The sequence below is a fragment of the Dasypus novemcinctus genome, chromosome 24, assembly GCF_030445035.2.
Source record: "Dasypus novemcinctus isolate mDasNov1 chromosome 24, mDasNov1.1.hap2, whole genome shotgun sequence".
NCBI classification, from domain to species: Eukaryota; Metazoa; Chordata; class Mammalia; order Cingulata; family Dasypodidae; genus Dasypus; species Dasypus novemcinctus.
Window position 1 is genome coordinate 1,563,950 of NC_080696.1, and position 17,634 is coordinate 1,581,583.

Sequence of the window (17,634 nt, forward strand, 5' to 3'; positions counted from 1 at the left end):
AGATATAAACATGCAAACATTAATCAAAAGAAAATAGGAATGGCTTTCAGATGCTTTAACATCAGATAAAGTAGACTTCATAGCAAAGAAAATTGCCAGAGACACAGAAAGGCACAACATAATGATAAATCAATCCACCAAGAAGGCATAGCAATCCTAAATATGTATGCATCAGAAAGATCAATGGTTCAGGTTCTACAGTCTATTAGTTTTCTAATGCTGTGCAACAAACTACTCCCAAACTTTGTGGCTCAGAACAATAATAACACTTATTACACTCTGTGTCTCAGAAATTCAGGAGCAGCTTAGCTGACTGTTGTGATTTGGAGTCTCTCATAAGGATGAGTCAAGGTGTTGACCAGAACTGTAATCATCAGAAGGCGTGAGGGCTGGTGAGTCCACTTCAAGGTGCTCACTAACATGGATGATGCAGCAGTTTGGTATTATTTATTAATTCCAAAAATAGGCATTGGATTTTGTTTGTAAACTGGTATGTTCCTCTGGGCATAGTAGATTGTGTTAGATTCAGAGGTTTCATTTTTACTTTATTAATTATGATTAAGGCTTTGATTCTGCCATGTCAGTAGCCCTTGGTGGGCAGGTACTCACAGAGAAAATGACACAGCAGAGGAGAGAGTTTGAGTTCTTGATGCTGGAGCCCTGGGAAGTAAATACACAGGAGAAGAAGAACACAGAGGAATAGAGACAGCTCCACAGACATAGCAGAGGCACTAGAAAGAGAATGAGCCTGATAACCTACAGCTGCAACTGAGCCCAAAGAGAAATGAGCCCCAGGGAGAGACAAGGCTTATGCTAATCTACAGCTGAGAATGGAAGGAGCTGGAACCACAGAACCCTTAAGAGGAAGAAGGCTGAACCGTCACAGAGACCAGCAGCCATTTTGTTCCAACACATGGCAACAGACTTTGGTGAGGGAAGTAACTGATGCTTTATGGCCTTGTGACTGTAAGCTTCTACCCCAAATAAATACCCTTTGTAAATGCCGATGAATTTCTGGTACTTTGCATCAGCACCCCCTTGGCTGACTAATACAGATGACAAGTTTGTTCTGGTTGCTTGAAGGGAGCCTCAGTTTCTCTCTATGTTGGTTTCTCCAAAGTCTGCTCAAGTGTCATCCTTACATGGCAGCCGGCTTCCCCCAGAGGAAGGAGAAGTCAAGGTTGAAGCCACAATTCCCTTTATGAAATAATTTCAGAAGTCATAAACCATTACGTTTACAGCTCTCTATTCATTAAAAGTCAATCACTAAATAGGGCCCACATGCAAGAGAAGAATTAGGCTCCGCATTTTGAAGGGAAGAATGTCAAACACTTTGCTGACATTCCTAAACCATTCCTATGTGGAAGCCAATCTCAGCAGCCTGCAGATTGATTCAGTCAAGTATCCAGAGCAGATGCCCAGACCTGACTGATCTGAATTTCCACTTAGAGCAAGCTCAGCACCTGTTCGATCCTTGTCTACACAACTGAAAAAGGAAATGCTTCAGGACAAAGGGAGACACCAAGTAGCATGCTCTGACCACCTTCAACCTCTGGCCCCCTCCTTTGACCACCAGTGTTCCCTACCTACATCCTGATACCCTCCAGGTTTCAGGCTGGCTGATACCCTCCCCCACGTTTCTGCAAGGACAGCAAAGTTCTCCAAGGATGCCATCAATGCAGGCTTCCTGGTATCTGCTTTTACCTCTGTATCCCAAAGTTAAGTATGAGCTTGATCTGATCTCCTTCACCAATGATAAGTTTGGGGAGATACATAATCTCTCTAAGGGGGTCAACTTCAGAGTGTCCCCTTGTCCAGGGCACCTGGAACAAGATGGAAAGCTGTAATTATCTCATTCAAAACCTAGTGGTTTATTTTCCTTAGTTGTCAAAACTAATCAAGATAGTGTTTTCACAGTTCACTTACTGAATCCTGTGTTTTAACATTAATTGTAAGTCAATAAAAATACATAGCACTGAAAAACAGCAAGGGAGAAAGGGCAAGAAACAGGTAACAAAGAGCTGAAAAAATCAGATTGGCTAAGCACAAACCACTATAAAGTTCCAAATTAAGTTGAACTAAGTATCAAAGAGGGACTGTAGCACAAAAGTCAATCAAATAGAAAGCCCTTGACTAAAGAGAGAAGCTAAGCCCAGTATAAATACATCTAGTAAATCAGATGCCAAGACATCAACAAAAAATTACAATCAATACCAAGAAACAGGAAGATACAGCCCAATCAAAGGAACAAACTAAGCCTCCAAATGATATAAAGGAGTTGAGATTACTAATCATAGATGTTCAAACAAATCTCCTTAATAAATTCAGTGAGATGGCTAAAGAGAGTAAGGACATCAAGAAGACACTGGGGGCACAAAGAAGAATTTGAAGCATACATAGAAAAAATAGTCACTCTTGTGGGAATGAAAGGCACAGTAAATGAAATTTATGCAATAACAGTGGATTTGAGGAGGCAGAAGAAAGGATCAGTGAGCTTGAAGATAGTACCTCCAAAAGTAAACATACAAAAGTACAGATAAAGAAAAAAATGAACAGCAATTCAGGGAACTAAATGATGGCAAGAGACATGCAAACATACATCATGGGTCTTCCAGAAAGGGAAAATAAGGGAAAATGGGCAGAAGGAATATTTGAGGAAATAATGGTGGAAAGTTTCCCAACCCTACTGAAGGACATAGATATCCATGTCCAAGAAGCGCAATGTACTTCCATCCAAATAAGTCCAAATAGACCTACTCCAAGACTCATACTAATCAGAATATCAAATACCAAAGATAAAGAGAGAATCCTGAGAGCAGCAAGAGAAAAGTGATTCACCATCTACAAGGGATGCCCAATAAAATTAAGTATTGATTTCTCATCAGAAACCATGGAGGCAAGAAGGCAGTGGTATGACATATTTAAGATACTGAAAGAGAAAAACTGCCAACCAAGAATCTTATAACCAGCAAGATTGTCTTTCCAGAATGACGGTGAGTTTAGAATATTCACAAAGAAACAGAAACTGAGAGAATTTGTAACCAAGAGATAAGCTTTGCAGGAAACACTAAAGGGAGTGCTACCACCTAAAAAGAAAAGACAGGAGAGAGAGGTTTGTAGGAGAGTCTAGAAATGAAGATTATATCAGTAAATATAAGTAAAAGTGTAAAAAGAGTGGTGAAAACAAGATATGACAGATAAAACCCAAAGATCAAAATGGGTGAAGTAAGAACTGCCTTTACAGTAATAACATTGAATGTTAATGGATTAAACTGCCCAATCAAAAGACACAGACTGGTGGAATGGATAAGAAAAAAATCCATCTATATGCTGTCTACATGAGACTCACGTTACATCCAAAGATATATAAACTAAAAGTGAAAGGCTGGGAAAATATATTCCATGCATGCAGTAACCAAAAAAGTTGGAGTAGCTGTACTGATATTTGATGAAATAGACTTTAAAAGCAAAGCTATTATTAGAGACAAGGAAGGACATTATATATAAATAAAAGGAGCAATTCATTAGGAAGAGATAACAATCATAAATGCATATGCCTCAAATTACATGAGGCACACACTAACAAAACTGAAGGGAGAAAGAGTTGTCTCTACAATAATAGTTAAAGACTTCATTACATCATTCTCATCATTGGATGGATCATCTGGTCAGAGGATCAATAAAGAAACAGAGAGGTTGAGTAATATAATAAGTGGACTAAACCTAATAGAAATATACAGAACACTGCACCCCAAAACATCAGGATATACATTCTTCTCAAGTGCTCATGGATCTTTCTCCAGGATAGACCACATGTTGGGCCACAAAGGAGAGCTCAATAAATTTTAAAAGATCAAAATTATGCAAAGCACTTTCTCTGATCATAATGGAATAAAGCTGGAAATCAAAACAGGCATTAAAAGGGAAAATTCACAAATTCATGGAGATTAAACAACACGCTTAAATAATCAGTGTGTCAAAGAAGAAATTGCAAGCAAATTCAATAAATATCTTGAGTCTAATGAAAATGAGAACACAACATATCAGAATCTATGGGATACAGTAAAAGCAGTGTTGAGAGGGAAATTTATAGCCCTCAATGTTTACATTAAAAAAGAAGAAAAAGCTAAAATCAATTATCTAACTACACAGCTGTAAGAACTAGAAAAAGAACAGAAAACTATTCCCAAAGTAAGCATAAGGAATTAAATAACAAAGATAAGAGCAGAAATAAATGAAATTGAGAAGGAAAAAAGAAAAAATAAAGAGAATTAACAAAACCAAAAGTTGGTTCTTCAAGAAGAGTAACAAAATTGCTAAACCCTTAGCTAGACTTACAAAGAAAAAAATAGAGAAGATACAAATTAATAAAATTAAATGAAAATGGGGACATTACTACTGACCCACAAAAACGAAAGAGATAATAAGAAGATAATATGAACAACTGTGCATCAACCAACTAGACAATATAGATGAAATGGAAAAATTCCTAGAAACATATGAACAACCTACACTGATCCTAGAAGAAATAGAACACCTCAACAAACCAATCACAAGCAAAGAGATTGAAATAGTCATCAAACAACTCCCCAAAATGAAAAGCCCAGGACCAGATGGCCCCACAGGTGAATTTTACCAAGTATTCAAAAAAGATTTAATACCAATCTTACTCAAACTCTTCTCAAAAAATTGAAGAGGTAGGAACACTACCAAACACATTCTGTGACACCAATATCACCCTAATACCAAAGCCAGATAAAGATATTATGAAAAAAGAAAATTATAGGCCCATTTCCCTAATGAATATAGATGCAAAAATCCTCAAGAAAATACTTGCTAACCAAATCCAGTAACACATAAAGAATTATTCATCATGATCAAGTGGGTTCTAAACCAGGCATGCAAGGGTGGTTCAACACAAGAAAATCAGCATAATATACCACATTAATAAATCAAAGAAGAAAAACCCCATGATCATCTAGATTGACCCAGAAGGCATTTGACAAAATACAGCATCCTTTCTTGATAAAATAACACAAAAGACAGGAATTGAAGGAAACTTTCTTAAGATGATAAAGGGTATATGTGAAAAGGCCACAGCTAACATTGTACTGATGGTGAAAGACTGAAAGCTTTCCTGTTGAGATTGAGAACAAGTAAAGGATGCTCACTGTCATGACTGGTGTTCAATATACTGCTAGATGTTCTAGCTATAGCAATTAGGCAAGAAAAAGAAATAAAAGGCATCCAAGTTGGAAAGGAAGAAATAAGACTTTTGCTATTCACAGATGATATGATCCTATACCTAGAAAGTCCCAAATAATCTACAGCAAAGCTGCTAGAGCTAATAAACAAGTTCAGCAGAGTGGCAGGATACAAGATTAATGTGCAAAAACCAGTCGTGTTTCTATACACTAGTAGTGAGCAATCTGAGGAGGACGCCAAGAAAAACTCCATTTACAATAGTGACTAAATGAATCAAATATTTAGGAATAAACTTAACCAAGGATTTAAAGCACTTGTATTCAGAAAACTACAGTGCATTGCTAAAAGAAATCAAAGAAGACATAAATAAGTGGAAGAACATTCCATGTTCATGGATTGGAAGACTAAATATCATTAAGATGTTTCAATGCCACCCAAATTGGTATACAGATTCGAGGCAATCCTGATAAAAAATTCCAACAGCCTCTTTTAAATAAAGGGGAAACCCAACTATCAAATTTATTTGGAAGGGTAATGAGGCCCAAATCACCATAAATGTCTTAAAAAGGAAAAATGGAGTTGGAGGACTTTCACTTCTAGACTTTAAATCACATTACCTAGCTACAATGGTTAAAAAATAATAATCATAAAAAATAAAAACAGCATAGTACTGACATAAAGATAGACGTATAGACCAATGGAACCAAACTGATGGTTCAGAAGCAGACCCTCACATCTGTGGTCAAGTGATTTTTACAAGGGTATCAAGCCAACAGTCTATTCAACAAATGGTGCTGGACGAACTGGATAACCATATCCAAAAGAAAGAAAGAGGAGGCTCCCTACTTCACACAATATACAAAAGTTAACTCAAAATGAATCAAAGACCTACATATAAAAGCTAGAACCATAAAACTCCTAGAAGAAAATGTAGGAAAACATCTTCAAGACCTCGTGGTAGGTGGTGGTTTCTTAAACCTCACATTGAAAGCACAAGCAATGAAAGAAAAAAAAAATGGATAAATGGGACCTCCTTAAACTTAAACACTTTTGTGCTTCAGAAGACTTTGTCAAGAAGATGAAAAGGCAGCCCACTCAATGGGAGAAAATATTGGGAAACCACATATCCAATAAGGGTTTAATTTCCATACTATATAAAGAGATCATACAACTCAACAATAAAAGAGCAAGCAAACCAATTTAAAAATGGACAAAAGCCTTAAACATTTCTCCAAGGAAGAAAAGCAAATGGCAAAAAAGCACATGAAAAATGTTCAATATCACTAGCTATTCAGGAAATGCAAGTCAAAACTACAATGAGATACCATGTCACACTTCACAGAATGGCCATTACTTTAAAAAAACAAAACAAAACACAGAAAACAACAAGTGCTGGAAAGGATGTGGAGAAATAGGACCACTCCTTCATTTTGGTGGGAATGTAGAGTGGCTTGGTGGGTCCTCAGGAAGTGAAAACTAGAACAGCCGTACGATCCAGCAATCCCACTACTGCCCACAGGAACTGAAAGCAGGGATGCGAGCGGACACCTGCACACCAGTGTTCAGAGTGGCGTTATTCACAGTTGCCGAAAGATGGAAACAACCCAGTTGTCCATCAACTGGTGAAAGGATAAACAAAATGTGATACATGCATATGCTGGAATACTGTGCAACTGTAAGAAGAAATTGGGACACATATGATAACATGGATGAACTCTGAGGATATTATACTGACTGAAATAAAACTCCAGACCAAAAAGACAAATATTGCATGGTCTTACTAAAATGAACTAAATATGAAGAATAAATACATGGAGTTCAAACCTAGAGTATAAGGGAGCGGGTGTAGCTCAGTGGTTGAACGCCTGCTTCATATGTATGAGGTCCTGCATTCAATCCCTGGTACCTTCTTTAAAAAAACAAAAGTAAAACCTAGAGTATAGGTTACTAGGAGATAGGATGAGGGCTGAGAAGGAGTACGACTTTTAGTGAATGTAGAATTTTCAATTAGCTTGACTGTAAAAGTGTGGAAATGGATAGAGTTGATGCAGACACATTACGACATTACAATGAGTATAATTAACATGGCTTGTTTATAAATGGGATTGTGGCTGAAAGGGTTAGTCCAGGGATGTAAAAGTCAATTGAAAGAAAGCTAGAGAAAAATCTAGGGACTGAATAGCAGTGAACCTGGAGATGGATGAGGATTGTGGTTAATAATACAAATAGAAGAATGTTCTTCTATGAACTAGGACAAATGTACATCAGATTGCAGGGTGGTAAGAATATGGTGATGCATGGGAAAAATATGATTACTGTAATTTATGGGCTATAATTAACAGCAAAATTGTAATATTCTTGCATCGATGTCAAAGAAGGTACCATAGTAACACTAAGTGTCAATAATAGAGGGATATGGGGTATTTTCTTTCAGACTAAGGAAACGGTCAAAGGTTTACTAGGGCGATGACTGCACAGCTCTGATGGAAGTGAGGGCCACTGAGTGTCCACTTTGGGTGGACTGTACAAGGCACGGGACTGTACAACACAGTGAGCCCAGCGGTGGAGGATGGACTGTGGTTAGCAGTACAGATACAAGCGTTCTCTCATGAACTATAGCAAATGTGCAGGACTAATACATGGCATTAATAATAGGGGGTGTATGGAAAAAAGATATCAAGTGTACGCTATGGACCACACTCAGTGGTAACGATTTGATCATGTTCTTTCATAATCTGTAACAAATGTCCCACAACAATGTAAGGTGTGGGGGGTGATGTTTGGGAATTCTGCACATTATGCATGACTGTTTTGTAAGCTCACAACTTCTATTAAAATGTTAGCGTGTTATCTGTGAGCATTCACGGCTTGCGGCAGCTGTCAAAGCTCTGAACAGGTGGGCCTTGACAGCATCCGGTCCTCGAGTCTGGCCCAGCCCTGGGCAGGGCGCCTGCTCTCCTGAGCCCTCCCCTGGGTCTGGATGAGGGTGTGGACGTGGAGAGGGACACACCTGCTGCCAGCCTTGAGCGCTCAGAGCAAGGGCTGGACTTGACTCCTGAGAATTCCTACCTCGAGTCCCCAACCCTTAAAACCTGCCACATTGAAACTCACAAAGCCCCAACTGTTTAGGGGTCTCTGCCCCTGTCAGAAGAGACAGGAAAGGGGCAAAAATAAGAACTTCATGAACGCACTCTTTCTTCCGCTGCCTGGAGGAGAGGATGGCAGCGGATCCAGGTAGGCGACGTACGCCCGGCTTTGACCTAATGTCGCCTTCCTGAACCAGACCTCTGAGTGGTCTCGGTAAAGCCTCAGGACCCCGGTTAGGAGGGGCTCTGACTTGCATCAGCTGCCCAGCCTTGAAATCGGAGCTGCGTTTGTCGTGCGGGTAGCGGCTGCCGGGGTGGCAGCTGCCACATGGCTCACGACGCCTCCTTCAATCCTCTTCGCTCTTTGGGTTTATCCAGTGGTTGCAGATAAACAGTCGGTGGGGTGGAGGGAGCCCTGACGCACAGCATCTGCTGATTTCCATGGTCTGAATGCTCATGCCGTGGCCGATTTCAAGCTACGATCTCTTTAACAGCCCGTGGGCCAGCTTCCTGAGTCTTTAACCACTGGCTCTCAGGAGCCAGCCTAGCCCTTCACCCCGGAATATTAGTGACAGACTGACGCTGTGTTTCTCACCGGCTTTCGTGGGTGCTCGCTCACTCACGGTCATGTGGTCCACAAAGTGAAGGCAAATTCGTTCGTTTCCTATTTCTGCGACCACAAACCCCCAGTGTGGAATCTTGAAGCAGCACTGGTGGGAGCTCGCGGGTCCGTGGCCGGAACCCAGCCCAGCTCAAGTCCACTCAGCCGGGGCCGGGGGCCGCCTGGGCGGCGGGCGTCTTCTGGGGCAGGGGCTCCTCCAGCTCGCGGGCTATTGGCAGAACTCATTTCCTTCTCTCTCTCTCGTCGCCTCCCGGGTGGAGAATGCTCCTGCTCTGAATTTCCGACTTCCCGTCCTGCCACATTTCCCTGACTCCTCCGCGTGATCCTGCACGGTCTCTGTTTTAAAGTCCGAAGCTGAGTCACCTTAATTACATCCACAAAGCCCCTTTCACTAGGTAAAGTAATAAATATATCCACGGATGTAAAAACCAGGGGGCAGGGGTCGTGAGGCCAAAATTCTGCCCATCACAAGCGCCTACTATGTGCTGAGCACTGTTCTTGGCATTCGGGAAACTTCAGTGGACAAAACGGACAGGAACGTGCTGCCCTCACGGAACCTGCATTCGAGCCAGGACGTCGCCCTCGTGAGGCCTCCAGCACGTCCCGTCCCCAGGGTCAGACGTCGTCCGGTTGGGTGCTGCCTGAGTCCCTGCCCACGTTTTTTGTGTGTGCTTGTTTCTGACCAGGGAGGCCCAGGCGTTCGTGGAGAAGTACGAAGGAGCCTTGGGACAGGGGAAAGGCAAGCAGCTCTACGCCTGCAGGATGCGGCTGGCCAAGGTGCGTGAGCAGACCTGCAAGCCTGTGGGCTCTGGGTGGGCGCCGTGTGTCTGTGCAGCTACCCCCGGTGCCTGCGCAGCCTCAGAGGCTGAGTCCAGCTGCCCCAAGGCCCTGAGTTTGAGACCCCACTGACCAACTGTAGCCCAGCAGTTCTAAACTTACCTGTCATGGTTTCTTTGTAATGAGGTCTAGGATAGGGTAGGGCAGGGTAGGATAGGATAGAATAGATAGGGTAGGGTAGGGTAGGGTAGAGTAGAATAGAATAGGAGTAGAATAGACAGACTAGAATAGATAGGATAGGACAGATAGAAAGAATATTAATGTTAGTATCATACAATTGATACAATTATCTCCTCTCGGGGGGATAACTAAACTCACAGGATTAATGACACTGTAACACTGGAGTCTTGTTTCCAAACCCTAAATCAGGACATTTTGCTCAGTTTGGTGGAGTCCAGAAGGGCCGTGGTGAAACCAGGGAACAGTTCCGCTTGTGGAGTTGTATCAGGGCTGGGGCTTCCGGTTCAAACTAGGGAAGGGTTCTGGGATTGGCTATTCCATGTGGGTCTTATTGAAGTATATCCTTCCTTTGCCCACTACCATTTTTAAATGCCTGATTTTCAAGACTGCCATTGTCGCTCAATTATTCATAGGGGCTGTTTCAGAGCTCTTCATTCTGAGCAACCTTTTGACTGTTTTAGCGACTGGTTCATTCTAATGCCTGACAATGCTCGCCTCCCCTTCTTGCCCTCGATTTTGACCTCACTGTTTTAGCGACTGGTTCATTCTAATGCCTGACAATGCTCGCCTCCCCTTCTTGCCCTCGATTTTGACCTCACTGTTTTAGCGACTGGTTCATTCTAATGCCTGACAATGCTCGCCTCCCCTTCTTGCCCTCGATTTTGACCTCACTGTTTTAGCGACTGGTTCATTCTAATGCCTGACAATGCTCGCCTCCCCTTCTTGCCCTCGATTTTGACCTCACTGTTTTAGCGACTGGTTCATTCTAATGCCTGACAATGCTCGCCTCCCCTTCTTGCCCTCGATTTTGACCTCACTGTTTTAGCGACTGGTTCATTCTAATGCCTGACAATGCTCGCCTCCCCTTCTTGCCCTCGATTTTGACCTCACTGTTTTAGCGACTGGTTCATTCTAATGCCTGACAATGCTCGCCTCCCCTTCTTGCCCTCGATTTTGACCTCACTGTTTTAGCGACTGGTTCATTCTAATGCCTGACAATGCTCGCCTCCCCTTCTTGCCCTCGATTTTGACCTCACTGTTTTAGCGACTGGTTCATTCTAATGCCTGACAATGCTCGCCTCCCCTTCTTGCCCTCGATTTTGACCTCACTGTTTTAGCGACTGGTTCATTCTAATGCCTGACAATGCTCGCCTCCCCTTCTTGCCCTCGATTTTGACCTCACTGTTTTAGCGACTGGTTCATTCTAATGCCTGACAATGCTCGCCTCCCCTTCTTGCCCTCGATTTTGACCTCACTGTTTTAGCGACTGGTTCATTCTAATGCCTGACAATGCTCGCCTCCCCTTCTTGCCCTCGATTTTGACCTCACTGTTTTAGCGACTGGTTCATTCTAATGCCTGACAATGCTCGCCTCCCCTTCTTGCCCTCGATTTTGACCTCACTGTTTTAGCGACTGGTTCATTCTAATGCCTGACAATGCTCGCCTCCCCTTCTTGCCCTCGATTTTGACCTCACTGTTTTAGCGACTGGTTCATTCTAATGCCTGACAATGCTCGCCTCCCCTTCTTGCCCTCGATTTTGACCTCACTGTTTTAGCGACTGGTTCATTCTAATGCCTGACAATGCTCGCCTCCCCTTCTTGCCCTCGATTTTGACCTCACTGTTTTAGCGACTGGTTCATTCTAATGCCTGACAATGCTCGCCTCCCCTTCTTGCCCTCGATTTTGACCTCACTGTTTTAGCGACTGGTTCATTCTAATGCCTGACAATGCTCGCCTCCCCTCCTTGCCCTCGATTTTGACCTCACTGTTTTAGCGACTGGTTCATTCTAATGCCTGACAATGCTCGCCTCCCCTTCTTGCCCTCGATTTTGACCTCACTGTTTTAGCGACTGGTTCATTCTAATGCCTGACAATGCTCGCCTCCCCTCCTTGCCCTCGATTTTGACCTCACTGTTTTAGCGACTGGTTCATTCTAATGCCTGACAATGCTCGCCTCCCCTCCTTGCCCTCGATTTTGACCTCACTGTTTTAGCGACTGGTTCATTCTAATGCCTGACAATGCTCGCCTCCCCTCCTTGCCCTCGATTTTGACCTCACTGTTTTAGCGACTGGTTCATTCTAATGCCTGACAATGCTCGCCTCCCCTCCTTGCCCTCGATTTTGACCTCACTGTTTTAGCGACTGGTTCATTCTAATGCCTGACAATGCTCGCCTCCCCTTCTTGCCCTCGATTTTGACCTCACTGTTTTAGCGACTGGTTCATTCTAATGCCTGACAATGCTCGCCTCCCCTTCTTGCCCTCGATTTTGACCTCACTGTTTTAGCGACTGGTTCATTCTAATGCCTGACAATGCTCGCCTCCCCTTCTTGCCCTCGATTTTGACCTCACTGTTTTAGCGACTGGTTCATTCTAATGCCTGACAATGCTCGCCTCCCCTTCTTGCCCTCGATTTTGACCTCACTGTTTTAGCGACTGGTTCATTCTAATGCCTGACAATGCTCGCCTCCCCTTCTTGCCCTCGATTTTGACCTCACTGTTTTAGCGACTGGTTCATTCTAATGCCTGACAATGCTCGCCTCCCCTTCTTGCCCTCGATTTTGACCTCACTGTTTTAGCGACTGGTTCATTCTAATGCCTGACAATGCTCGCCTCCCCTTCTTGCCCTCGATTTTGACCTCACTGTTTTAGCGACTGGTTCATTCTAATGCCTGACAATGCTCGCCTCCCCTTCTTGCCCTCGATTTTGACCTCACTGTTTTAGCGACTGGTTCATTCTAATGCCTGACAATGCTCGCCTCCCCTTCTTGCCCTCGATTTTGACCTCACTGTTTTAGCGACTGGTTCATTCTAATGCCTGACAATGCTCGCCTCCCCTTCTTGCCCTCGATTTTGACCTCACTGTTTTAGCGACTGGTTCATTCTAATGCCTGACAATGCTCGCCTCCCCTTCTTGCCCTCGATTTTGACCTCACTGTTTTAGCGACTGGTTCATTCTAATGCCTGACAATGCTCGCCTCCCCTCCTTGCCCTCGATTTTGACCTCACTGTTTTAGCGACTGGTTCATTCTAATGCCTGACAATGCTCGCCTCCCCTCCTTGCCCTCGATTTTGACCTCACTGTTTTAGCGACTGGTTCATTCTAATGCCTGACAATGCTCGCCTCCCCTCCTTGCCCTCGATTTTGACCTCACTGTTTTAGCGACTGGTTCATTCTAATGCCTGACAATGCTCGCCTCCCCTTCTTGCCCTCGATTTTGACCTCACTGTTTTAGCGACTGGTTCATTCTAATGCCTGACAATGCTCGCCTCCCCTCCTTGCCCTCGATTTTGACCTCACTGTTTTAGCGACTGGTTCATTCTAATGCCTGACAATGCTCGCCTCCCCTCCTTGCCCTCGATTTTGACCTCACTGTTTTAGCGACTGGTTCATTCTAATGCCTGACAATGCTCGCCTCCCCTCCTTGCCCTCGATTTTGACCTCACTGTTTTAGCGACTGGTTCATTCTAATGCCTGACAATGCTCGCCTCCCCTTCTTGCCCTCGATTTTGACCTCACTGTTTTAGCGACTGGTTCATTCTAATGCCTGACAATGCTCGCCTCCCCTTCTTGCCCTCGATTTTGACCTCACTGTTTTAGCGACTGGTTCATTCTAATGCCTGACAATGCTCGCCTCCCCTTCTTGCCCTCGATTTTGACCTCACTGTTTTAGCGACTGGTTCATTCTAATGCCTGACAATGCTCGCCTCCCCTTCTTGCCCTCGATTTTGACCTCACTGTTTTAGCGACTGGTTCATTCTAATGCCTGACAATGCTCGCCTCCCCTTCTTGCCCTCGATTTTGACCTCACTGTTTTAGCGACTGGTTCATTCTAATGCCTGACAATGCTCGCCTCCCCTTCTTGCCCTCGATTTTGACCTCACTGTTTTAGCGACTGGTTCATTCTAATGCCTGACAATGCTCGCCTCCCCTTCTTGCCCTCGATTTTGACCTCACTGTTTTAGCGACTGGTTCATTCTAATGCCTGACAATGCTCGCCTCCCCTTCTTGCCCTCGATTTTGACCTCACTGTTTTAGCGACTGGTTCATTCTAATGCCTGACAATGCTCGCCTCCCCTTCTTGCCCTCGATTTTGACCTCACTGTTTTAGCGACTGGTTCATTCTAATGCCTGACAATGCTCGCCTCCCCTTCTTGCCCTCGATTTTGACCTCACTGTTTTAGCGACTGGTTCATTCTAATGCCTGACAATGCTCGCCTCCCCTTCTTGCCCTCGATTTTGACCTCACTGTTTTAGCGACTGGTTCATTCTAATGCCTGACAATGCTCGCCTCCCCTTCTTGCCCTCGATTTTGACCTCACTGTTTTAGCGACTGGTTCATTCTAATGCCTGACAATGCTCGCCTCCCCTTCTTGCCCTCGATTTTGACCTCACTGTTTTAGCGACTGGTTCATTCTAATGCCTGACAATGCTCGCCTCCCCTTCTTGCCCTCGATTTTCAAAAACTTCTTGCCTGGTCTTGCCAGTATTTCCAGATGCATTTTTAAATCATTTTGTCCATATAGCTCAATGAGGTAATGATCACGTTTTTTTTTCAAATCCTTCATGTAATCTGGGAAAACATCATATCTATACAATATTTAGTTTTCACATCTAAGAATGCCATACATTTCTTAAGCTTTATTTTACATCCTTCAGTAAAGTCATTTTTTCATACAGATCTTTTCCATGTCCTGAATTGATTTTTACATAGTCTGTGTTTTAGTTGCTTCTGTGATTAGTATCAGTTTATCATTTATCTAGTAACTAGTTGTTGCTGGTATATAGGAAACAATGGATTTGATTCTATATCTCATCCCCTTATTATACTCATTAATTCTAATCATTTTCATCTGATTCTCTATGTAAAGATGTTTTACTGGGTCCTTCTAGGTGTGCTTTTCATTCTTATCTTAAAATGTGGGTTAGCAATCCTAGAAAAATTTCAGTTGGTGATAGTGAAATTTCACATTAAGTTTTATGGGACTTGTTGGCTTGAAATAGATTTTCTTTATCACAAGAAATTGGCCGTCTAGTTGCAATTTAGTAAGATTTCCATTTTATTGGAGATTTTATTTAATGCCCTTTCCTTTCTCTTACTAAAGCTTTAATTTGTGGGATAACCTCAATCATGGTAGGTTATTTAACTCCACAGCTACATCTGAGTTCTCAGTATTTTATTTGTGACTTTTACCTAAATGCTCACAAGGAAGATTGATCTGAATGTGTGTGTTCTATCTTGGCAGCCTTGAACGTGAAGGCTACACGTGCTTCCTAACATTGAATGAACACTTTGCCCTTTTTACTATAAATTGATTTGTAGAGCATAATTATTCATTTTTGGAAATCTGCAAGATAACATCCATAAAACTGTACAGATAGGAGTCATTTTAATAGTCAGTACCTTCATAAAGTTTTTCATATACTCCATTTATTGATAGACTTTAGGTTCTTCACTTTTTCTTGGGGCCATTTAGATAATTCATATTCTTCCCCCAAACTGATGATTTCATTATATTTTAGTATTTATTAACATAAAGTTGCTTTCGGTATTCTCATAATTTTGTAATTATCTATTGGGTTTGAATTCTTTTTATCCTTAAGATTATTTTTTCTCTTCTTTTTCAATTATAATTTCTGACAACCATCTGTAGAACATTTTATTAATTTTGCCCAGAAACTATTTACCTCTTAACAACAGTACACTCATCTTTTTTTTTTTTTACCAACTAAGGAATGTGCTCTTCAGATACTTCTTTGATAAATATTTCTGTTCAGTCACATTTTCTGTTCAAATAGTTTCAGCTTCTTCTTAGGAAAAGGATAGCTTCCCAATCTCAGTCCTCCACATTTCCCTTCCCTCATTGTTTTTAATTCTTTGTTTTTTCTCTTTGCATTCTTACAAATTTCTCAGGTTTTTTCTTAATGCCATGGGATCAATTTTTCTCTGTGTCAATTATACTCTACTTATAAATAACATTTACTGTCATTCTATTTCCAAACTTTCAGCTTCCTTGTAATCCTTCCCTATCTTACCTTTTTAAAATCTCAAATTGTTATCCTTTCCTATAGAAAACCATGTTTCTTGCATTTTATTAAGAATGCGAACTTTTTCCTGAAATTTATGTTTGCATCCAAGAGGAGACGCTTTTGAGACTCTTAAGGGCTGTGCGCCTTGCCTTTACCCTGCCGTGCGTTTCCATAGTTTTCATGTCATTCATCCAGACGGCTTTCGTCCGCTGGCAGGATGCCTGCCTGGCCTGTGGCTTCCTGGACCACCGCTTGAAGCCACCTTCCCTGTAAACAGCAAACCGGCCTGCACAGCAAACAGTCCCACCCCGAGGCCCGCAGCCGCCTTCTCACGCGGCCCGAGCACAGGAACCGGAGCCCTCGGCCGTGCCATGCCCAGGTTTCGGCTCTCTAACCTAAGAATAAGAACGTCGGGGCCGGAGCTCCTCCGCGCTCTGCCTCTGCCCCCTCCAGGGCATCTCTCCTCCGGCAGAGGTGCCCACAGCCTCGAGGGGCTGCGGCTGGCAGCCAAGGGGCCTGGCAGGGCCCGCTCCGCGGCCTCCCACGGCAGCGCCGTGTCCTCGCTGGGGTCCCCACTGGCCCTCGGCCTCGCAAGCCTGGATTTTGTTCTCATCTTATCAGCACCCGGAGAGGGGCTCCACCGATAAAGCTCATGAGGCTTATGTATAAAACCAGACGCCAGATTATTAACTGACAAGGAGAACTCCCTGGTGATACAAGAGCCGGCCGCTCTGAAGCCCACATCAGCAGCGCACTTCACTCTGCGTGGTGGATACCCAGTGTCAGTCTGTTAATTCACAATGAAATCTCTCTGCCGTAAAAGCCAAGGTGCTCACAGCCCCAGCCATGGGCCCAGGAAGCCACATAAGCCAAAGGTTACTTTTTGAGCACAGAATCAAAGCGAGGGAAGATGCAGGAAGCAGTGGGACTGGAAAGCCGCATGTCTGTCATCTCCCGTTCCCCATCGTTAGCCTCTGTCTGTAGCTAGGGGCCCTCCTTCTCCTTTGCCTGTGACCAGCCCCCTCCTCTGAAGTCGCCACCTTCCCTGGAGAGCCCTCACCCATCGGGCAAGGTCTGGAAGCCCATGAGATTCCTTCAGATAGCTTTTCTTCTCCATCCTTCAATGAATTTACCAGGGAAAATCTCATTTCCTTCCTGCGCAGATGTTAGGTCCTTCTAAGAATGGAAGGTGGTGTTGGGACCTGCTCTCCACTGCTTGCTGGTCTGCTCTTCTCTGAGTTTTTATCCCTGGTGGATCTTCTGGTGAAGGGGAGGTTGGTGGGGAGCAGCCGTTCAGAAACTTGACAAAACTGTCAGCAGTTGGAGTTACTCAGGTCTCTGGCCGATGCGAACTCTGAGGTTGAGCTGTGAAGCGACAGTGGGAGGGTTCAGCGCCTTCCCACCTCCTTTAGGAAAGCGGGGCTGCTCCAGGAGAGGAAGGCTGGGAGGGCGAGAGGGCGCTTGCGGGCGCCGCCAGCCCTCCGTGACCGTGCACTTGGCTAGCCGCCATATTTGGGTGTGATGGTTGAGAGACTTCTTTTTCCCCTTGAAATTTTTTTAGTGAAGAAAGTTATATCAGAGTTTGCTAACCCAATTTGATCCCCAACCAGAAATTGCACCCAGAATTTCTAAGTTCATATGTAACCTGTCCAAACCTGAAAATGTGTACACACT

The 17,634-nt window shown here is 43.5% G+C and overlaps 1 protein-coding gene across 1 annotated transcript in view; it reads left to right on the top strand.

Moving 5' to 3' along the window:
* The window catches only part of TMC2 (transmembrane channel like 2), a 90,702-nt gene that overhangs the window by 15,555 nt on the left and 57,513 nt on the right, over positions 1-17,634 (top strand). The window contains 1 exon segment of the mRNA XM_058287449.1: positions 9,600-9,690. Within this exon segment, the coding sequence (XP_058143432.1) occupies positions 9,600-9,690 (91 nt within the window).